This window comes from Prionailurus bengalensis, chromosome X, assembly GCF_016509475.1.
Source record: "Prionailurus bengalensis isolate Pbe53 chromosome X, Fcat_Pben_1.1_paternal_pri, whole genome shotgun sequence".
Lineage (NCBI taxonomy): Eukaryota > Metazoa > Chordata > Mammalia > Carnivora > Felidae > Prionailurus > Prionailurus bengalensis.
This window is the reverse complement of record NC_057361.1, coordinates 124,026,746-124,050,454: the sequence shown is the minus strand read 5'-3', so window position 1 is coordinate 124,050,454 and position 23,709 is coordinate 124,026,746. Positions and strand designations below refer to the sequence as shown.

Here is a 23,709-nt window from a genome sequence, read left to right as displayed (position 1 = left end):
ATCTTTAATGATCAGAAGAATTCAGTTTACAGAGAACCGGTGAATGTTTCAGTGGCCATGATGAGGCTCCAGATCTTCTAATAGAGCAGCTTCCACCTACAGCCACCCAGCAGTAGGGGGTTGGAAAGAAAAGGAGGAAAATCCACTGTAGAAGAAAAGAAATGGAGCTGGTCTGTGCCCATGGAGATGGCCTGGGGGCTGGAGCCAAAGCCAGGCAGATGGGGTCAGAGTAAGAGCCTTCTGCAACCTGAGATTTGGAAAGCCTTGCACCTGAATCAGCAGCCCCATTCCTGTCTCAGGATGAACCCCTTTCAACTGTGGGCTAGGTGACTTGGGGACAAATTAAACCTGCTGGGGTCATAGCTCCCCCATATCAGAAACCACAGCAGCAGAAAGCAGGATTCTCCCTCTTGTCTGCCCAGGGACAACCTCGGGTAACATCTCTGGGTGCCTTCTTCCTGATGGGTTGACCAGGTTACTCTAGGTGGCAAGAACTCTCATGAAAAGATCACTCTGTGTAAGTGTGTGTGTGTGTGTGTGTGTGTGTGTTCTCCTTACAGTCCTCCTATCCCCAATGTCAAGCACATCTCTGCCCCAACAACCTTTTGCTTCATACCTTTACTACTGGGTTGCACCTTGTCATTGACTTTAGAATCTGAAAACACACATGCACATGGGATGTGCCAAAGGAATGGACAATTATGCTAATAATCATAATTCTTTTATGCAGGTATAATTCTGCGTCTTGTTGCCACCTTGTTTTCAGCTCCCAGAAAGCCTCTTTGCAAGGCAACACAGACATTCACACCTGTATCCAACTGGATCTCCATCCTGCGTGCAAGACAAGCCATTAAAAGTGAATCTCAGATGCTTTGGAGTTTCTGTGTCATGAAGAAACACCAAGTTCCCATTTCTGCTGACTGTTTGATTAGATCTTTTCTTCTTTGTCTGGCTGCTGGAACAGCTCTTCCAGTAGGTGGTAGTAGGACTGGTGGTCAAGTTACTGAGGCCCTTAACTGGCATTCATGAGGACAGATAAGAGGGTGCTTTCTTTACTGTAAGATTTGAAGAATGATTTATGAAATTCAAATTCAAATTTCAATCGACTCTGATAAAATAAATGCTGAGTGAGGGTTAAGTGCTAAGCAAGAGCTCTCTGTTTCATTAGTTTTTCAACATCCAAAGTACTGTGTCTGCTCTCATGGCCTCTTTTGTTGGATCTCTTCCTTATTGTCCCATGCTTGGGGCAGTCAGTCTGGTGGGGGGATGGGTAGTTGGTACCAGGAATGAAGGTCAAGTTACTGGAACCCTCTATCAGCATTTCTGAGGAGGAATGATGAGAAGCTGCTGTATCTTCTCGAGAATTTTCTTTTGAAGGCATCTGGGAAAACTCAGGATCTAAGGCTAGGTTGAACTTCTGTGGTGGCTCCATGGAGCTCTAGTCACAGCTTGAAGCTCCTCTTGGATCATTGCATCTGAACAGGAAAGTGATTGATGCTCGAGGCTCTCATGTTGGTATAAGTTGGCTTGGAAAGGAGTTCCAGGCTAGTTTGGGCAGTGGAACCCAGACTTCCAATAAATAGGAAGCCCACATGCTTTTTCACAGCTACATAGCTGAATGGCTTTACCTAGTCCCTATTTTGGACACTTAGGTTATTTCTAATTTTGGCTAGGTCAAACAATGCCGCAATCAGTAATTCCATACACACATCTTTGAGCGCTCGTGTGAGTTTTCCCTGTAATGGATTCCCACCATGTTGAAGGCATAGCCAGTTATCCTCAACCCTGTAGCTTTAAATACAGATTCCTGGGCTTTCCTCTAGCCCCTCTGAGTGATATTCTCAGAGGTTAGGGCCCACATGGATGTATTTATTTGAAAGCTCCAGGTGGTTCTGACTCACAGCCCAAGTTCAAACTCTCCCATCAGGGAGAGAGAGGGCCTGTGTGTCCATGCTCCGTCTATACTGGCTGCCATCAGTTGTTACATCTGGGGCCAGTCTGGTAGAAAGGCATGACAGAACATCATTGGTGTTCCTGTAATTTCTGTCATTATGAGGGAGGGCTAGCACCCTCTCTGTGTCCACTGGCAATTTGGGTGTCCTTTGCTCTATTTTTAGTTTTTGAACCCACAAAATAATAAATGTTTATTAACATAAATAATTTAACTATGAAACATGAAAATGGAGAATTTTGCAAAGATCCATTTCAAAGATATTGAGAACATAGAGACAATTGAGTTGAATAAAACAGGCGAGCAATGGTTTGAGCGAGCAGTTGCCGCAAAATTTTGTCAGAATAGGGGGAGACAAGACCGATCTGTCTAGTTTTTCATGTAGCGACTGGCTATGAGCTCCCTGTGGTTTTGTGTTAAGCTATACGGGATTCCAGAACAGACGCTGTAGGAAAATCAGGCACTATTCCTCTTCCTCCTTCCAAATATAAACTTGGTCTCTGTGGCCTTTTTCTTTCACTTCAAATCGCTATATTTGTACTTAAAAGCACCTCTGTACTTTAAAAAATTTATTTTCCTCAATGTTTTGTTATGAAAATTTTCAAGTAGTCAGAAAAGTTTGAAGAAATGTACATTGAAACTTCATAGACCACCTCCTACGTTCTATAATTGACATGTTACTCTATTTACTTTACCATATCTCTCTCTCTACCCATCCCTCTACCCATCCACCAATCATCTTTTTTTTTAATGTATTTCCAAGTAAGGTCCAGACATGAGTACATGCCACCCCTATGCACTCCAGCAGATAATCAACTAGAGTTCAATATTTGTTTATGATTTAAAAAAATTTTAATGTTTATTTTTGAGAGGGGGGTGTGGAGGGGCAGAGAGACATGGAGACAGAATCTGAAGTATGCTCCAGACTCTGAACTGTCAGCACAGAGCCCGAAGCAGGGCTCGAACTCATGGACCGAGAGATCACGACCTGAGCCAAAGTCGACAACTTAACTGACTGAGCCACCCAGGCGCCCCTGTTTAAGATTTTTCTATTTTAGGTAAAACTCACTTACAGTGAGATTTCTAGATCTCAAAGGAATCATTCTCTGAGTTTTGGAAATGCATGCACCTATGTAACCCATGCCCCTATCAAGATAGAGAATTTACCATCACACCAGAAAATTCCTTGTGCCCCTTTCCAGTCAAGCCCCATGCCTGTCCTGAGGATCTCCTAGTTCTGATTTTTTTGTTCCCCATGGGTCACTTTTGCCCATTGTAGCACTTTATATAGATGGAATCATATAGTGCATATGCTTTAGCATCTGGCTTCTTTCTCTCAGCATAATGCACCTGAAATTTATCCACATTGTACCTTGTTATCAGTTCATTCCTTTTCATTGCTGAGGACTCTCACTTGGTACACACGAGGAGTACTGTGTTGCATGAACAGACCACTTTGTTTATCCATTCTCTGATTGGTAGATGCCCAGGTTGTTGGCAGGTTTCGATTACTGTGAATAAAATTGCTATGAAATTCTGGTATTTGTCTTTGTAGACAATCTACTACCTTTATTTGCAAGTATTAGGTATATCAGCCTTTGTCTACCATGTGTTCCAAAATTTGTTTCTAATTTGTCACTTTGGACTTTCATGGTGTGTTTTTCTGTATGCAAGTTTCTATGTCTTTTCCTTTATGGGTCCTGGGTTTCGTGTCATGATTGGGGAAGTTTGATCTACCCTATATTTTAGGAATAGCCATCCTTGTTTTCTTATAGTGCTTTTACGGGTTATTTTTGCTATTGTAATCTTTGAATCATCTGAATTTATCTTGATGTCAGGAATGAGGTCAAGGATCCAGATTTATTGTGCAAATGGCTAGTCAATTTCTCCAACACCATGTATTGTGTCTCCCTCACTGATTTGAAATGCCACCTTCCTCATTGTCTCAGTTCCCGTGTATGCTTCTATTTCCTTTCTGCTGGCTCATCTGTCTTGCCCTGTGTCAAGGGCCACATTGGAAGAGAGAGAGAGAGAGCTAGAGAGAAACAGTTAATTATATACAGTTGAACCATGAACAACACAGGGGCTGGGGGGCCAATCCCCTATGTAGTTGAAAATTCCACGTATAGCTTTTGATTTCCTCAAAACTTAACTACTATTAGCCTACTGTTGACTAGAGCCTTACTGATAACGTCAATAGTCGGTGAACACATATTTTATATGTATTATATACTATATTCTTACCATAAAGTAAGCTAGAGAAAAGAAAACGTTATTAAGAAAATCATAGGCAAGAGAAAAAAGATTTACAGTACTGTTAGTGTATTTATTGACAAAAATCTGCATATGAGTGCCCCCACATAGTTCAAACTCATGTTGTTCAAGGGTCAAATATGTAGATAATGTTTAATTTTATGTGTCACCTTGACAGGGCCATGAGCTGCCCAGATTAAACCTTGTTTCTGGGTATGTCTGTGAGGGTGTTTCTGGATGAGATCAAAATTTCAAACAGTGGACTCAGCAAGCAGATGGCCCTCCCCAACGTGGGTGGGCCTCTTCCAATCTAGTGACGAGCTGAACAGAGCAAAAGACAGAGGAAGGTGGAATTAGCCCCTCTTTTCCCCTGCCCCGCTCCTTGAGCTGGGACACTTCATTTCATCTTCTCCTGAGTTCAGACTGGGATTTACACAAATGGCTCCCCTGATTTTAGGCCTTCAGGCTCAGACTGAACTACAGCCCTGGGTGTGTGGAGTCTCCAGTCCGTGGATGGCAGACTGTGGGACTTCTCAGCCTCCAGAATCGTGTGACCTGATTCCTCATAATAAATCTCAATCTCTCTCTCTCTCTCTCTATATATATATATATATATATATACACATATACATTTATGCCTATATATCTACAGATATCTCTATATATGTATATATATCTATAGATATAGATGTCTCCATCTTATTAGTTCTGTTTCTTTCTTTGGAAAACCCTGACTCACTCTCTCTCTCTCTCACTCACACACACACATACAGACACACACCACACGTATAGCTCCCACGGGTTCTGTTCTCTGCTATAACCCCGATGGATACCCCCCCCCCCCAACATACCCAGTTGACTCCATGAGGCAGGGGACCATGTCTGTCCCCGTCCCTGTGCATGGCACCAGCATGCTTATTGAATCGCTGAATGGCTACACAGTAGAGAAGCCAACAGTACGTGCTTCTTCAGAACCCCATGCCCACTGGCAGATCCCCTGGGCTGAATGGCAAGTGAGAGATGGTACCTTATCTAGGGATCTTGGCCCTGGGGGCTCCAGTGGCTTGAACCTGCTCTAGTGAAGGAGGGAGGCCCTAGGTTGTCACAAAGCTACCTGGGGACTTGTAGCATTTCCCCTGGGGTTGGCCCCAGAGTTGGGAGGGGTGTGATAGGAGAGGGTGTGGAGGCTGTGACTGTGGTTCTTTCTGCAGCACTGTGGGAAGGCCTTCAGGTAGCCGCCTGTAAGCTCCTCAGGAACCACGGGCAGTGGATGCTTTGGGTCTTGCGGCCCCCCTCAAGGAAGGACTTGCTCAGGCCAGGGGCCTATGAGGGACTCAGACCAAGCCTGCTTTCTGAAGCAGATGAGGGAGAACTGTCTTCTCAGGAGTCATCTGCAGGCCTCTAAGCTCTTTCACTCTTTCTTCAAGGGGCCTAGAGGGTTTCAGCCCAATGTGCCACCCAGTCCAGAAGCATTCCCTGGGGGATTGAAACTTAGACCCTGGCCCAGATGCACCATACTCTTCTTGACCAGGCCGTCAAGATGCTGAGATGCTGGGATGCTGGGACACAGGCTCAGAAACCTATTTGCCCAGGAGAAGGAAGGCAGAGGAGGAAGGAGCAGTGTCTCCTTATAGAGGGGCGGGTGAGAACACACCTCAGAGCAGGACAGGGCCAGCCTGCAGGCCAGAGGGGATGAAGAATCCAGGGGCCTGTGGCTCCTAGGAGCCAAGGGGCAATGTTTTTCTAGAAGGAAGGAGAGTGTAGTGCTACTGAAGGGGCAAATCCACTGAGGACTGAAAAGCTTGCATTGGAATTAAGGCCAGGAAGAAGCCATACTCTGAGCAGTGTACTTAGGGGAGAGATGGGGGACTGGAGATAGGTTGCTCTGTGTTGAAGAGTGAGTGGGAGGATGGCAGGGAGCTAAGGTGGCAGCTGGTTGCACTGTGGTACTTAGGGTCTTTTGAACATGGGTAGGTTGGAAGCCCTTGGGAAGAATCCAGCAGAGGAGAGGCTGAATGCACCAAAGAGAGGGGAGCTAAGTGGTGGCAGAATGGCGGGAGCTGGCACTCCCTGAGATCGGAGGGAAAGGGCTGCTGGGGGGCAGGGAGACCATGCTGGGGTCTGGTGGCAGGCATCACTCAGGGAGCTGTCAGTGCTGTGGTCCACGCTGGCTCAGCTTTGAGGTCATGTCTGGCTGGGGTGGGAAGTGGGCCCCCTAGGACTGGAAAATGGAACCAGCCCAGTGGGCCAAGCTCAGCTTTTCTTTGGGGGTTTGGAGGGCCAGCAGCGTGGGGACAGCTGTGATCCCCAGAGCCCTCTGGAAGGCTGAGGAGGCCTGACTGGGAGTGCTGGACTGGGGGATCTATGGGGATTCAGCTCCCCAACTGACTGGCTGTGAGCAGCATTCACTGGGCAGGTGGGTCCAACACAGAATCAGGAAGGGCACCTGGTCCAAATCCGGATACCCCGGGGCCATTGGAGAGAGGGAACAGGAGAGCTGGGCCCAAGTGCCCTAGCATGGGCCTGACGTGAAGCTGGGGACTGCCTGGGGCCTGGCACCCTGGGGCATTTGGGGTAACACTGGGAGCCCCCGTGAGGATGGTTCCTGGGGACATACTGCCTGTGAGGGGCAGAGGGAGCAGGGACAAAGAGTGTGACAGGGAGTGAGGACAGGAGCTCATGAGAGACACATACATTACCCAGACCTACAAGGAACGCTCCGCAAGAAGCAGAAGGGGCCTCTGTGAGCCAGTGGGCCAAGAGCAGGGCTTTTGAGTCAAGGCTGTTTTTAGCACCCGTCTGACCGGCAGGCTGGGGAGGTCAGCTTCCACCCCTGCCTGTCTTTACTTAGTCACACCAATCAAGAATGGTGGGTGGGGGCGTCCTCTTGGAGCACTTCAGGCTCTATTGGACAGGACAGGCCTGCCTCAGTGTTCCAGCCTCCCTCGGCCCCCAGAGTGTGCCATTATCCTGGAACATTCTGTACCTCCAGGATAGGATATAAAAGTCTCCCAGCCAGTTTGGAGGGTAGATGTGATGTATTCAGTTTCTGCAACGATCTACAAATGATCACAAGCAGTGCTTTGGCTCTGCTCTCAGAGCTCACCGCAGGGGCGTCCTGGCTAGCTTCCTCGCTGCCTCTGCGGAGGCGTGCTTTCGTGTGCACCCCCTGCCACCTCCTGGGAGAGGCACAGGTCCCAGCCCTCCGAGTAAGGTTCTCTTCCGAATGAGGCCCGACCGACCGTAAGCCAAATTCCTATTAAGCTCTGTGGAAGCCACTTTTTTGCTGTGAGGGGGTGGCTCGAGCGTGGAGTGACAGCAGTCCCTACTGTTTCTGTGCAGTTTAAATCGGAAACAACCAGCCGCCAAGCCGCGTGCCACAAATGCCAGCGGGGAGGGGGTAGGAGGGGACCGGAGCGGGGGGGCGGGGGGGTGGTGGTGGTGGTGGTGGTGGCGGGCTGGGCCGGGCAGGTGCTGACCGCGAGGGCAGCTCCGGGCCTCCAGGGGGCGGGTCTCCGGAAGGGGTGGAGCTCGGCGGGGGGTGGGACCGCGGGGCAAAGCTGTGGCAGTAACTTCCCGTCCACAGCGGTCCCGACCCTGAAGCCAAGTTCTGCGCCCCGTCGCCCCCGCCCCCGCCCCCGGGCGCGCTGAGCTGCTCCCGCCCCACACTCCGGAGGAACAGGGTTGGATTTAGCCTAGGCTTTGGGGGAGGAGGTGGAGGGGAGGCGGGAAGGCCCTCCTCTCCCGGGTGTCTTTGTGAAGTGACAGGACTTCTTTCCCGTGCAGCAGACTGCCTCAGCGCCACCCCCCCCCCCCAACTCGCCGCCCTACATGGGTGTCCCTTAAGTGGGAAGAATACAGATCTTTAATTGGGTCTGTCACCCTCTCAGGGGTGAGAGGATAGTGGTGCAGAGGGTCTACATTGGCAGTGGGAGTCTCCCCCTGCCCCTTGCCCCCTGCCCCCAGTGCACTTGGTTCAGTGGCCTCGGCTTCCTTCTCTGGAAAATGAAGGGCTGCAGTGAAAAATAACGTGCTTCCGTGCTGTGATGCAGACTGATGGCAGAGGCAAACTTTTTACCCCTCGCCCCTCGGGTCAGGGCCTGCCCGGTGCACAAGGCACGTGTAGACTCTGAAAGAACCAAAGACACCAACAGGCTTAGCTGCCATGGCTTTGTAAGTACTGAATGCTCCCTTGAAAATTGAAAACATAGAGGCACTTTTCTCCTGGCTGTTTATTATAGAACAAAGAAAAAACGCACTGGCTTGAAACAGACGCCAGATTTCAAATGTAAAGGCGAAATAGGAGGTGGCAATTAAAATGTGATTACACAGAGTCTGGACACTGAGAAAAAGTTTACAGAACACGTGTGGGTTTTCTATAACAGACACTTAAATATACATGACAATAATTGCAGATAAAAACCATCAAAGACAAACCCCAAATCAACTATTAATGTTTACAGACTCCCCCCTCCAACCACAGACCATACATGAAAACAAATACTGAAAGGCTTTAAACCAGGTACATCTAATCTCCACCCTGCAAGGTGTCACTGGAGAAGCGTGAACCTGGGGGTTTCTCTGTCTGAATGATAAACGGAGAACACTCTAGATCCTCAAGGTGGACAGTGCAGCCAGTGTTCAGCTCACAGGCTCTCTTTTCACCCCTCCCAAATCTACAGAACTCTTAGCCTCCTGGCAAATTTCCTCTGCGGGGCACTTGTAAAGCTTCTGCTGTAATATGCGCATCAGGAAAGAGCCAACGGAGACCCAACAGGTTTGCGAAAGAGTTTAAGAATCACACAAGATGATATAATTTTTAGTGAAAATGGCAATAAATGGCCAAGGGGTTTCTACTTGGCATTTGTCAGTTTGTACAATGCCTCTTGGTCACATCCACACCTGCCATTACATCAAAACCATAAGCAACAACCACCTGGCTTCTAACGTAGTGCTGGGGCTTAACAACCAGCTTAACAAGGTAGAGCTGGGGCAAAGAACACAGCCTGCATATTTGCAACAATGTATAGTAAACACAAACAATGCATAATAAACACAACTCTACTGAAACAAAAGCCGTCACTTTATTTACAAAGTCACAAAATGAAGTATAAATACTTCTGTCATTAACGTTTACGAAAACCATTTACAAAATTTTCAAATATGTACAGGTAGCTTGAAAAATCACCAGCTTTCCATTTTGTCACAGGTAGAGACAGGGATGAGCACAGGCTGATGCCACTCAAATGTGATGAGGAAACTGGCTGTGGAGGTGGCTGTGAATTTGCTATGGGTCCAGCCACTGCCTAAAGTGGTGACAGCACAGGGTTTTCCACGGGCACTTAAAGCCCCCCCGCGCTCTGGGCGGCAGCATCGTGGGCGGCGGCGTGCTCTTCCAAAATGTCGTCGATGAGCCTCAGGTCGCACACCCAGCCTTCCTCTGGGCTTGCGCTGGGGCCCTTCAACAGAGCTTCGATGAAATCCGCCTCACTACAGTCAGGGGGTGAGATCAGACCATTTAGTTGGGGCTGGGGCTGGGGCTGGGGCTGGGGCAGAAAGTCATAGAGTGGCAGATCAGGGGGGTTGCCCATTCTGGGGAATGGACCTGGGGACTGGCTGGCAGCGACGGCAGAGGTGGCGGCGGCGGCGGCGGCCATGTAGCTTGGCGGCTCGATGCCCTGTATGGGACTCATGGGACCAAAGCTGGCCATTCCCTGCTGGAGGGATTTGGTGGCATTGAGCGCAGGCACGGGACCCTGCACCGGGCTCTGGCCGAGGCTCTGGTTGCCCAGCGGGCTGAAGCTAGGGTCAACCAGAGCCGCACTCACTTTATGGCCTGGCCTGCCTCCTGGGGTCACCTGATTGGGGGGCGCAATTGCCTGATGCGGTGGAAATGTCGGGGCTACCATGGGAACTCTTGCGGGCGCCTTGGTGAAGATGGAGTTGCTATCAAAATGCTGCTGGATGCTATTATCTACACGGCTCAAAGCCAGTTCCCTTGAGACCGCTGTGGTCACAGCTGCCGCCGCCGCCCATGCAGCATTGTTGAACACTGCGGGCATTCTTGGCACACAGGGCTGTCTGAGCTGGTGGGGGCTCGGGGGCTGGGTACTCAGGGGCCTGGGACAGAACCCAGGCAGGGGCACTCTTGAGGGAGTGGCCTTGGGAATCTGCAGACGACGACAGACAGAACCGAGGCTACTTAGGGGGTTCTGGCCCAGGCGCAAGGGTACGGGAAACAGGGGGCCGGAGTTGAAAATTCCTTGTTGCTTGCCCGGAGTCGGTGAGATCACGCCCATGCCTTCATGGCTCTGGTGCCTGGTGGGTGGGATCATTCCTGGACTCAGATTGTTCTGAAGGAGCCCAGCTCTGGGTGGCATCATAGGCTGGTTGGATGGGGGGCTTGCCTCAGTCTGGTTACACTTGGACGTGACTTGTTCTTGGACGGCTACAGAAAGGGAAAAGTGGAGGTCAGTTCCACAGTCACCTTCAACTTGGGCTGCAGCTGCCGCTGGGGAGCTACTGGCCCGGCACTGATTTCTTGCTTTCTGCACTCAGCTCCTCAACTCTTCTCAACTCCCCTTCTTTCTCCACCCTCAGCTCTCCCCACGCACACACCGACATACGATCCCACTGGACTGAAAATGCCAGCTTTTTGGTCTGTCTTTTCAGGTAGATCATAAGCTCCACAAGGCCAGGGTCCGGGTCTGGTTTTATACTCAGCACTCCGTACACAGGCCTGGCCCTGCACACGCCTTGACAGTGGTCCACCCCTTGCCTCTGGCCTTCCTGGAACTTGTCTGTCCTGTCACTGCAGCTGAAGTATGGCCTGACATGCTACCCCAGCTTGGGCAGGGAGGACATTCGGCTGGTGTCAGGCCCAAAGGAACAGGGGTTTTTGCTGGAGAATGGAGGCAGCACTGGGCTAAAACCAGGTGAGGGCATTCTTGGCCCAGCCCACTGTCGCTCCGCTGGCTGCTAAGTATTGTTTCACACCCATCTCCCCAGCTAGTGTGAAAGTTCCACAAAGTGGGGACCATGCCTGGCTTTTTTGTTAAGGACTGTATCCGCGGCCAATAAATGTTGAGCCCATTCAGAGCTGCCGTGGTAGGGAAGGGACCCCTGCTATGTGTGCAGGCTCTGGGAACCCCCGCCACAGACTCTTTGAGGAAGAGTGTCCTCAACCCCTGTCCCACTGCCCACACCTGAGGGATGGCTCAGGAATGATTAGAGTGGAAGGTCACTCCAGCAGTGGCTGGGGTGGTGGTGGTTGGGGGGCGGGGACAGCTGCATGCTATTTAACTGAGTTGCAGACCTCCCCTTTCTCCCTCAGGAGTTTCAGAAACACTGACAGTAACGGCTTACTCTGGAGTGAATTGTTCCCCCTCCCCCGCCCCCCCCACTCCAGCCTGCCCCTTTGGGAACAATGACCTTAACTGCTTACCTTGAAACTGACTCATCTGTTGGGCAATATATGTACTCCGCTGTTCAGGGGTCATTGCCATAAGACCTGATCTCTGCTTCTCTTGCTAAACAGAAGATGAAAAAGATGTGTTAGATAGCGGCTACCAAGAAACTCGGCCTTGGGATTGCTGCATGGGGGCCCAGGACTTGGCTTTGGTGTAGCAGAAAGCATGAGTGAACACATCAACACACACTTGCATGCATGCCCCACCCTCCCGCGCAAAACTCCACAGGTATAAACAAAAGTAGGATTCTGCACCTGGGTTAAAAAATCAACTGTGACAGCATAGGATGGGGGTGGGAGAGACAGAGCTTAACAGCAACAGCACACAGAGAAAAGATTCAGGCATTTTGGATGTCCTTCTGCTCAGGATGGGCAGCAGTGAGATGTGGTCACCAAAAGAGCAAATGTAACATTAGGCTGCATTAATAGAAGCAGAGTATGTAGAAGGAGGGAGGTGACAGTCCTACACTCCTCTGCCTTGGCCAGACCATGTCTACAGTGCTGACAACAGTCTTGGCAGGCCAGCCTCAAGGAGACCCAGACGAACTGGCTATATTCTGAGGACGCTAAGCGATAGGGGTGGGGCTCGGACCCGGAACCACGCAGACAAGGAATGGCTAAGCGAACCAGGGACGCCATGGCTGGGGCAGAGCAGACTCTGGGCTATGTGGTGGTGGGTACCCCACTTCTGCAGGGCTGTCACGGGGAAAGGGCTCAGGCTCCTTCTGGGTGGTCCTGGCATGAACGGCAGGATGATCACATGGTCAGATAAATGCATTGTCTGCCACCCAGAGTAGCCACTTACTGCCAACTTCCCGTCATTCTCCCGCCTGGCTGTAGGATGGGTAATTGGGACAAGCTTCCTGTCTCCCTCTCAGGGGACGGCTGGTGGGCTGGGGCAGGAGCCGAGCTTCAGGGCCGCAGTCTCAGCACTGAGTCTCAGTGGCCCAAGGAGATAGCAGAGAACCGGATGAGGGGCCGGGGGCACGACTTACCCGGAGACCCTCAGCCATTTGGTTCCAGGTGGTGACTGGGACCCAGATCTCGCCCACTGCCCTCTCTCTCCCCTTCTCAGGAAGCCTGCTCCACAGTGTGCTGGCAACCAAGGCAGCTCCCACCCCTTAGCCCATGTTTTGAGCTGCAACCCCCTCCCCAGATGCCAGAGGACTTGACCTACAACATGGGCTGCCCAGCGGGGCCTGCTTTTCTGCACCCAGTGGGGCTGGCGCTTCGGAGAGTGCTGGGCTCCCAGCCTGGCGGCAGAGGACAGACACAAGGCACTGGGCAGACCACGCCAGAAGCGATTTCACCATCCTGCAGTTAGCCTGCTTCCTGTCTGGGCTCTTGTCCTCCTCCACCGGGGCAGCTGGATGTGGGCGGTGGGGGGCTACTCCTGGGGCTGCCCATGGAGCTGCCCTCTTCCTGCTAGAGTATGGGGCACCCGGGGCCAGCCCACGCATGCTCACTGTGCTGAGCCGCCCGCACCCTTCTTTCATATCATTGCAGTTAGGGATCTGGCCCCCGAGTAGCACGGGGGTCACGTGGCTGCCCGAGGCAGGAAGCAGGGCATCAAAGCCAGGCTCTGCCTGCCACACTGGGGGCAGGCAGGCTTTCTGAAGGCAGGCCTTTCACCCTGGGCCAGCACTTTCACTTCTGCTCTTCCCTTCCATCCTTATACCAGCGGCCAAGATCTGGGCAGAAGATCCACAGCCCCCCGCTTACTAATGTGACATGTGAGGCTCAGAGAGGTTAAATGCCATGCCCAACGTGATATGGCTAGGAAGTGCCGTGTGTCTCAACAGCAGACCCGGTGCTCTGGCCTCTCCAGCCCACTGCTTCTGGGGACTGGCTGCTTCTGGGGTCTGGTTCCTGTGGCTGGCTGGGTCAACACCCACCCTAAATCCATTTCCACTGTTTGCCCCATTAGTTGCCTCAAAGAACGCAGTTGTACAAGGGGTGGGGGTGGGGGCCAGGGGGCAGGTTGGAAGAATATAGAGCAAACGGAAGAAAATGCCAGGGAAGGGCAGAAGAGTCCAAAGGGAAGGAGGTAGAGAGGAAAGACACCCATGGGGCAAGGGGTGGAGAAACTGGGTGGTGTTGGCCAGATGAAAGAGAATGCTTCTTGAGCAGTCCGGCGTTACAGGGACCACGGGACAGTGCCCAGTGTTCATCCAAGGAAGCAGAAAATCCGGACCTTCCCAAGTTTAAGGGCAAATCTGGTCAGCGGCATGGCTACAGAAACTCTCAAGTTCACATAGCACGGTGACACCCGGCCTGTGGGGCTGGGCCTCTGGCATCCTGGGACACAGACATCAAGCAGGAGTCTCTTCAGTGGCCTGGGGCCTCCAGAGGCCAAGGCAGCCCTCTGCTCCTGGCCTGGTCCTGTTGGCCCTGGCAGAGGAGGCCTCCCTGGGAGGCTGCTTCCTTTGTTTTGCAGACGGAGGCCCCCATCCTTTGTTCTGAATCAATGTGCTCCAAAGATAAGCCCCAAGAAAACAGTTGTTGCCTTTTGACACTGACAATTGGAATCGTTGGAAAATGGAGAAAACAGGAAATGACAAATGTTTTCAGTGACCAGGAGGAAGTGATGGCTGAAAGTTGCTGCTTAGTGACAGACACTTGTGAATGATGGCCCAGGCAACCTGTGGCTTTTCATAAGCATGGTTCTGGAGAAGGTCATCAAATGACTCATTTTTCTAGTGCCGCAGTTGTGGAGGTGTCCTATTGTGCCAGGTGACACTGACAGAGCAGTGTCAGGTGAGTGCTGTGTGAGCCTAGCTGTGCTTTCCTCACGGAGAGAGAGAGACCAAAGGCTGGCCTGAACCCCACCACTGTCCCCTGGCACAGCCCAGCCTCACACAGTGTCCCCCACCAGCAGGCCAAGCCAGACGCTGTGTCAACCTCACCCTTCAGCCACCGCAGGTGAGTGTGTCCTATAAGGCCCAGTGCAACCACCTGAATGCTTTCTCACCACTGCAGGGAAAGTGGTTGCCAGATTCAATCACTTAATCAGAGGGACTCTAAACTGGATGGGGGATGGGGGAGAGAAGGAAGAGCAAAGGACCAGCAGGACTCATGGACAAAAGCCTACAAAGGGTTTCTGGATTTCAGCCAGATTCAGACTGAGGTTACTGTCCCCAGGACCCTGCAGGAGGAGAGCATTCTGACTCAGAAGGGGATTCCAAAGGAATAGCTCCAGGGGGATGGCAGGGAATGGGCCCAAAGCCTTGTTTTGTAGAGCACATTGAGGGTGAGAAGGAGTGGGGGAGAGGGAAAAAGGGAGATCTTTTTCTGCTTTTAGGTAACTAGGCCTCCTTTCCAAGCAGACCCACCCCCTGAGTGTCCCCAAAGGGAGCCAGCCTGCCTGGCCGCTGAAGGCACTCAGCTACCTTAAAGGTTCAAAGGTTAATGAGTTCTACTGTGTAGGTTTGTTTGTTTATTACTCCACTAGGAAAATCACCTTCTTTTGTAGTTTCTGGAAGCTAGATTTGGAAACAACTCACCCACCTTTTGACTTTTCTTTTGAAATGACAGGAAGACAGCTTTCTGCCTGGAAACTATAAAATCGAGATCAGAATTCTTGGGACTCTTGCTCCCATGGGGGTGGGGTCCCCTGATACCCATGGGCTCTGGCTTGTCATGGCCGATGGATGAAGGCAGTCAGATACTTCCATCGGGAGCCCTGTTTTGAGGGGGTGTTGACTCTTTTCGGCTATAATCCTCCTCAGTGTCCTTCAAAACCACAGGGGCTTTTTCCTACAGTGAATGACAAATGAGGTTCATAGTTTCCTGGTCCCTCCTAACTCCCAGAACCCGTGACTCAGTTTCTCCAGGAGGCCTCTCCGTGGACCGCTAAGGCCAAGATCTGGGGAGAAGGGGTTTGCCGAACACCTGTTCTTTTGAGTTGCCTTTGCTCAATGCCCTTCCTGGTCCAGAGTGCACCCAGTGACATGTGGGCCTCAGTGGCTCTGGAGCCCCCAGCGTGAACATGCTCAAGGACCGGATGGGAAGACAAGGTTTACTTAGCAGCTCGGTTAGTCCCTTTGTCAATCAGCGGACAAACACTTCTTGTGGGCTAGCGCTGGGCTTCTCATTCTTCCGGAGCTTATAATGGAGGGGGAAACTGACAAGATACAAGTCAGTCAAGGAAGATCACTTCAGATGGTGACACGTCTTCTAAAGAAGATAACGACAGAGTGAAGGGATCAAGAGTGGGTGGGCACGGCAGAAACCTTGGGTCAGGGCATGGGACCCTGAGGGTAAATCAGAGCCTGCCACACTATTCTCTAAGACAGGTGAAGCCTGGGGCAGCAGTAGTCTGCTAGGGTCTTTCTGTGCCCCTCCCGGCCTTTGGCATTCCTATGCCAGAGACCTCCCCCAATGGAGATGCTGCTGCTTTTGGGTCGGAACCCATCTGAGGCTGTCACTGGGGGCTTCACAAAATCAATGCCACCAAAAGCCAACAGCAGAGAGCTGTAGCTCAGGTTTTTCACTCTCCGGTTTTCTGTCTTTGTACTTGATCTCCAACTGCATGAACTCTATTCTGACTCCTCCTCCGTCTTGGTGGTTTCAGGGCTGCCTGGTCCCGGAAGGGCTTGGCCTCAATGCTGGGAACAATCCTGGGGCAGAGGAAACAAACGTCTTTGCAGCTCACCTTTCTTCTTCCCCTATGGTGCCTGCGTCCTCCGTCTCACACTGAGTCTGGCCTTCCTGAGTCATGGGCTGAGCTGGCAAGGCTCTGTCCCTCAAAGCCCCCCAGGAGGGTCCAACTTCCAGAGATTCTTAGGAAAGATTTGGGGGCCAAGCGTCTGCCTGGTCCTCCACTGCTTGGTGGAAGGCGTTGCCTTGGGAAGAGACATAATAAGGTAGGGGCTAGGAATTTGAGGCAAGCTAGCTGGGATCCCCTTCAATGTTTGACTTCTGAAGGAAGGGAAAGGCAGGGAAGACTAGGGTGGAACAGTGACATCCTGAGTGGACCATATCCCCATCCATTTTTGCTAATTCTGTTTTCCTGGTGGCTTTGTGCTGGACGTGATTTCTCAGGTTTCAACTGAAGAGCGAAGGGCTGAGGAACACGGTGACTCTGAGAGCACACACAGAAAAGGGGGAAAGAGGCAGGAATCAATAGACCTTGAGCAAAAGGCACTGCTTGTTCTTCCCGGCTGGGGCTGGCAGGATAAGGAGAACAAGGCTGTACCTACCAAAGCAGAACTTCCATTAAAGGCCAGAATCCCGGCGCCCTTTCAGCTTGATGACCATCTTCTGATCACTATCACTTAGCAAATGCTCATTTCGCCAGCTTTTTTTTTCCTGCAGATAGGGCAGATGTCCTGTGCACACTGATATTTTATGTACCAGAACAACATTTCCACGACCCAAACGATACGCCCTGCAAAGGCCCGCTCTGGCTGGCATCCACCATCTTGCTCCCACCACCGCTAACGTGACTCTTCAAGCGGTTCCGTCTAGGCTGCAGGGGATGGTCCAAACTCACAGCCATTGTGGACAGGCTTGGCTCGGCTTCCTTCTGCCTGCTCTCCTCTGGCTGCCAGTCCTCCAGTGAGGTGATCCAACTTCCCACTTTTAGGGCGCACGAGTCTGGAGTGGGGTCAGAGAACACTGTGGGGTGCAGAGTCCACAGCGGATCGCTGGCAGGAGAGGCAGTTCCTGAGTACCCGCTAGGCACAGAGCAGGCAGGTAATGGAGGGTATCCAGAGGTGCAGAAGCAGAGTCCCTGTCCCCCTTGGGCTCACAGTCTGGCCGCAGGGACAGACAGGCAAGGAAAGACCCGGGGTGCTGGAAGGCGTACCACAGGGAGGGAGTAATTGCAACCGGGGCAACCCCCACTCATTTCCCTGGAGGTGAGGCTCAGGCGCCTGGAGCACTCTGCTTGCTTGGGTGGTCTCTTTGCCAAAGATTAGCTGGGACACAGTAGAGAAAGCACTAGAAATCCCTCATAGGTGTACAAGAGCTTTATGGGCTGTCACCTCCTGTGTTCCTCCCAACAACCCTGTGAGGCAGGCGGGCAGGCTGAGCAGGGGACTGCGCCCCAGTTGACAGATGAGAAAGCGAGGCTCGGGGGAAGTGACTTACCTACAGCGTCGCAGCTAGGCAGTAGTGGAGCGGGCACCTGCCTCCAGGCCTTCGGATCCCAGCCGCCCCAGGGCGCTGCCTCTGAGGTGCTGTACGAGGAGGTGACTCGGGCCAGCTCATGAGCAAAGGAGCTGCCGGGCAGGAAGGACTCACTCCCCAGGGCCTGGCAGGATGGGGGCTGTCGCCCGAGGCTGACCTGGGGGGGCCTGGCTTCCCCAAGCTTGCAGGCTTTGTCTACATGAGTCTACAACAACCGATTGAACAATCCATCAGCTGTTTGGCCACAAAATGGTCCTGACTGATCTTGTCACTGCCATGACCGCCTGCCTAGCTGGGTCCTATGAGTGTGGTGCTTATACACACCACCTGGTCTGGGGCCACAAAACCAAACAGCTTTGCGCTCTTAATTGTCATGGGTCACAAACTCCTTTGAGAATCCATTAAAAGCTATGGTCTCTCTCCACAGAAAAAGCACTCCCAGTGGTGTTTCCCCTTTCCCGGCCCACCAACATTTTACATATAATCTCAGGGGTTTTCTGGACACTTAATACCCATCCAAGGATCTCAGTTAAGGATCCCCTGCCTTGATCAGTCATTGTTTTGTTGGAAACGGGAGGAAAGCTAGGTCACATAAGCTGGTTCATCGGCAATGACCTTGACCAATCCCGATCCCTCCCATCCCTTTACCGCCCCCCACCCACCCAACAGAGCACACAGTTCTAAACTGGTTTGCAGGTTTGTGTGTGTAGAAATGTTGAGGAATCTGCAAAACCAAATGGTGAGTGCAAAACCAAACAGTTAAGTGTAAATCCCACAACAGCCAAGTCCTGAACTCTAGCCCTCACCGCACTTCACCTTACTAGGGACTTGTGTGTGTGTGTGTGTGGGTGGGGGGGAAACTTTTCCTTTCTGTCATGTTTTAGATGACAGGGATTTCACCAGAACTGAACATATGACCCGATTCTTTCAGCTAACAAACAGCAATTTAAAAACCTCACACTTGATAACCGTGTCAGAGAACATTTCAAGACTCAAATGAGCTGCTGATATAGCCCTGACATCCTGATGAACACACCGAGCGCTTGACACAGCCTCTTCCCTCTCGTGCTGTAACACCTGGGCTGGGAGGCACGATCTGTGTCTCCTATCACCCCAGTAGAAAGGGAAAGCTTCATCCCCCAAACTAAGCTAACCAGCTGGAATCAATTCAATTCACTGCAGTAAACACTTACTAAGCACCTACCGTGCACGGGTCTGTGCCATGGACACTAGGCCGGTAGATATTTGGATGTATCGTTTGAAATAACACTAAACATCGCCACCACTGATTTTATTGAGCATTTGCTATGCACCAGGCACTGACCCAAGTGCTTTCAATATGCAGTCTCACTTGGTCCTTTAAGGAGCTGTCTCTGAGGCAGGAACTACTATTGTCCTTATTTCACAGATGAAGATGCTGAGGCCCAGAAAGGTTAACTAAGTTGCCCAAAGTCACACAGCTAGTTAGGAGCAGAGCAGGATGCAAACTCAGGTTCGCCTGGTTCCCAAGCCCACACGTAGTTTGCCGTGGTGTGTGTGTGTTCAGTCATTAGCTTACCAAACGCAAAATGCATTTTGAAATGTAGAAACTATTCAAATGCAGCATTTAGAAAAGTTCAAAGTTTTACAAGGGCGGTCCAGACAAATTTTTAAGAACAAATTATAGACTTCAGGAGGGGACTGGGAAGACATTCTAACTACCTGGAGAGTTTCAGAGAGTACACCCGTCCCCCAGACAGATACAAACCCCCCCCCAAAAAAAAACCACAAAAAAACACAAAAAACCAAACCAAAACAAACAAACAAACAAAACAACAACACAAAATATCCTTAGCAAGTAAAGTCCGTGCACTTGGGAAAGAAAAGCTCTTCACCATCTGATGGTGTACCCACCGCGCAGGGCCCAGTGCCCCTCCTCTTGGGGCGGTTCACTCGTAGGGAGCTCAGCTCCCTGGCCATCTGTGGCTCCGGTTTTTCAAGCTTCAGTTTGTCCTTGGAGCAAGGTCATCCGGGACGTAAGCAGAGAGGTCGCTTTCTACAACTGACAATTCTTAGTGCCCGCACACCTAGCTCCTTGATAATTTTACACACTATTTTATAGCCACATTGGAGTTTTTACAACCCCCAAATGCAAATATTACTAGACCTCTGATTACTCACCCGCTCCATGACGACACAACTGAAAAGCAATGAATAGGGCTTATTTGTAGGGAACTGAAGCATTTTAAGCTTTTGCTCAGGAATCCCTGGTAGCTTCATGTGACTTGTAGGATATTAGTGATGGGTCAAGAAACAGGACCCCCCATCAGTGTTAACATACGCTTGCAGTGCCTCAGTAGTTTATCAGGCAGAAAAAACTGCAGATGGCACATGGAAATTACCAGCGGCGGAAGATGCCCCAACAGTGTGGGCAGTTCTATTTCGGCAGCAATTGGGAGTGGGCCTGGAGCCATTCATTCGAGTGGAGCAGAATGGGAGCAGGCACTTGGCGGACCAATGCAATCCCCAGTTGAAAAACAAAACACATAAAATACATGAGATTCAATCTTGACTGTGACTGACTAGCTTTATAGCCGATGCTCATGTGTCTCCTCTGTTTTATTTGGTTTGGAAAGAAACCCTGCTTATCACGTACTCTGTAAGCGTGAGGCCTAAGTTTCAAAGAAATGGTGGTTAGGGACATTTCAATTCCTTGAGGTTTCCAAATGTAAGGTAAAGCCATCGCTTTCTTTGGAATCACTGAAAATCTGAGAAAAGCTAGTCAATGAACAATTGGTGGGTACAGTCACTAGCTCTTAGACTGGTTGGTTCCACGTGACTCCAGATCTCAGAGAATTAGACCACAGGTGGATAGTGTCTGAGAGTAGTGCCCAATTTCACAGAACTCACAACCATTCAGTTCCCTGGATCCTGAGGTTTCCATGGTTGCAAGAGAGCCTGCTGGACTGAGGTTGGCCAAAGGTCCCTCCCCCTGAAAAATCCTCCAATGGCTCGCAGCTGCCTAGAGATGCAAGAACATCCTGTTAAATTCTGCTCTTAGGGCTGTCCATAACCTTGGCCTCCTGTCGTCTTGGCAGTCAGGTTTCCTGTCCCATGGTGTCATGTACTCTATCCTCCAGTCATGGCAAAATTTCCTTTGAGCTCATCAGATCTCTCCAGACAGGCTGCCATGTGTGTTCAGCCCCCTGAGCTTGTGCCCCTTGATTCACCCAGCCTGGAATTCCTTTTCCCCAAGTTTTCACTCTGGGAATCCTACATGTCCTTCGAGATCCAGCCCCTCCACCCTGAGAATTCTGCCTCTCCTTCAGCCTAGCTCCTGTGGCTGAACACCTGTGGCTGACTGAACATCCTTGCTGGACCAGGTCTTAATTATCTCTGAATCCCTCTGGTGCCCAGGTAGTGCCTGTGCCTTTGCCAGGGGCTCAGCAAATACTCAAAGTCCAAATGACCTTGCTTTGTTATGAACTTGGCGTGATGTCCCAGGCGCTTGGGAGATGGTAATCTGGTGAGAACCGTGCTGGCCTCTTTTTGGGATGAACCTTACTGACAAAAGGAGCCTTGACCCTCACTGAAGCACATCTACTCATCCTTTTTTAACATTGTCATGTTAATAAAACCCATCCAAAGAACAGAGAGGAATCATAACCGCACCATAAAAATAACATCAGCTAACATATTTACTGGGCACACACTGTGTGCTAGGCACTGAACTCTGCATACATGCAGTTGAGACTGTGGCTAGTTTACAAGACAAAGAAGTAGAGATACGTTTACCCAGGGCACACAGTGGCAAGGAAGGGTACAGACCTGGATCTGATTTACAGCGTGGCTAAAACCCAAGCAACTCCTGGGTCTGGAAGTACAGAGGCTCCTTCTCTGCACATGAAGAGGAACAGTAAGGTATCCTCTTTCATTTACAGTGGAGTAACTGCACCTCGTTGGCTATTCTGTGACATCATTGTAGCTCAAATGGGTTCTGGGACATGGAGCGAAGGTTATGACTAACCCCCATAGACATTCAGCTACTTTGCAAGAAGCGGATGGGTGTTCTAACTCTATAAATTATTGGCTAGATTATATATTGGTCCAGTCTTCTCCACCATGGGGATTCAGAAGGAAGTATATGTGTACTCACAAAGTTATAGCTGTGTACTATAATTCCACCAGCTTCCGGGAGCTTGTGGATTTCTAGCCCCCATCATCCAAGAGTTCAGGTAATGAATCTTGAACTCCTTTCTTTCTTTTCTCTGGCCTTTACTAACCATGTAATAGAGGTGAGCAGAGAAAGCCCAAGAGAAGGACCTGGAGGCTTGGCACAAATGCCAGAGACCCTCAGAACCCAAGGTCCTTCAAGAGCTGGGCCGACTTCAGAAGCCAGCTCCAGTTGTTATCCAGATAGCCCAAAGAGGTCAAGGTGGAGCTGTGGAAGAAGCTGAATCTTTGGGCATATTGGTGAATGTCCCTACGTGTCAGAAGTGACAGGAGACAATTTTGTAAATGTGAAGTAATGCATTAGGAAAACAGGAAAAATGTAATGTGAGTTAGACTTCTTGGTTTTCTGCTTGCCATTTCCCTACTTGGCCAAGTGCAGATGAGAGTTCAATATATCACAATTACGTGTCTGTTAATAATAACACAAGACAGCTATACAACTCAAGTCTGGGATTTCATAAGGAATAAAATCCCAGAAGCTCTATAAGCAGCATTGTCCCACAGAACTTTCTGAGATGATGTTGAATCATCCTCCCAGAAAGGAAAGAAGGCTCTATACCTGTGCTGCCCAATATAGTGGGCACTGGCCTCACGTGGCAAGTGAGCACTTGAAATGTGGCTACTGCAAATGGAAAACTGAATTCTTAATTTTATTTACTTTTAATGGATTAAATTTATTTAAAAAAGCCACACGTGGTTGCTGCCTACAATACTGGAAAGCACAGCTTTTGGCAAGACGGCCAAGAGTGCATGTAGGCTCTGGAGACAGAGGTTTGGGCTGGGGTCATGGACTTGCTTCTTCTTAGCTATGTCATTGTAAGGAAGTTACTAACTCTGTGTCTCAAGTGGTAGGGATTGTGAAGATTCCTTGAATTAACACATATGCAGGGCCTGCCTGTTACACGCACTGTCTGAAGACTAGTGAGTGGTAGTCTTCATTAACAGTAACACTTTTGCCATATACTGAGCACTGTTGTGATGCTCCATGTGGTGTCCCAAGAATTGTTCAGGGATTAGCCTGGAATCAGACATTCTACTTTAAGCATGGTTTGGCCAACACAGTTCAACAGGGCCATCACCTCTCCCAACTCTTGGTAACCCCTTCTGGCGGTGTCTTTCAATTAATTTTTGGGACAAACCTATGAGGAACGTACTATGATGAACCCCCTGTAAATATGAGGAAACTGAGGCACAAAGAGGGTAAACAACTTGCCCAAGGTCACTTGTTAGTAAGTGCCAGAGCCTGGACTAGAACCCAGATATTGTCTGACTTCAAAGCCCACCCTGAGTTTTGCTCAATCAAGTGGCCCAGCTGAAACCTTTGCTATTATATAACAAGCAGACCAGCAGAAAGAACATTCTGGAAAGCCCTGAGGGGTCCACAGCTGTGAAATGGCTGCTGGGTTGGCTACTGTGTGGCCCACATGTTCTTTTTGCAACAACTGTATCCCCAAATTAGGAGAACTCCAAGTTGGAGCATTTCTGTTATGATACATGTGGTACAGGGGATGAGAGGGAGCTAGGGCTCACTAAAGAGATTCTGCTAAGAACTCTAGGGTAGCACCAATCCCACCCACTGGGTGAAGCTTTCCCGTAAATTTGCATTTTGTTAGAGTGTCCTTGGAGCAGCGTATTCTGTATGCAAGAGCTGGAAGAGTTTGAGCTTTTCTGGATTTTTCCCCTTTATAAATGT

The 23,709-nt window shown here is 50.4% G+C and overlaps 1 protein-coding gene across 1 annotated transcript in view; it reads right to left on the bottom strand.

Annotated features, from left to right (window-relative positions):
• Positions 1–8,418: 8,418 nt before the first annotated feature.
• The window catches only part of MAMLD1 (mastermind like domain containing 1), a 120,662-nt gene continuing 105,371 nt past the window's right edge, over positions 8,419–23,709 (bottom strand). Inside the window, exons 4-5 of the mRNA XM_043570991.1 lie at positions 11,649–11,733; positions 8,419–10,652 (exon numbers count right to left, since the gene is read on the bottom strand). Coding sequence (XP_043426926.1) covers positions 9,547–10,652; positions 11,649–11,733 — 1,191 coding nt within the window. The 3' untranslated portion in view covers positions 8,419–9,546. The remainder of the gene's footprint in view (positions 10,653–11,648; positions 11,734–23,709) is intronic.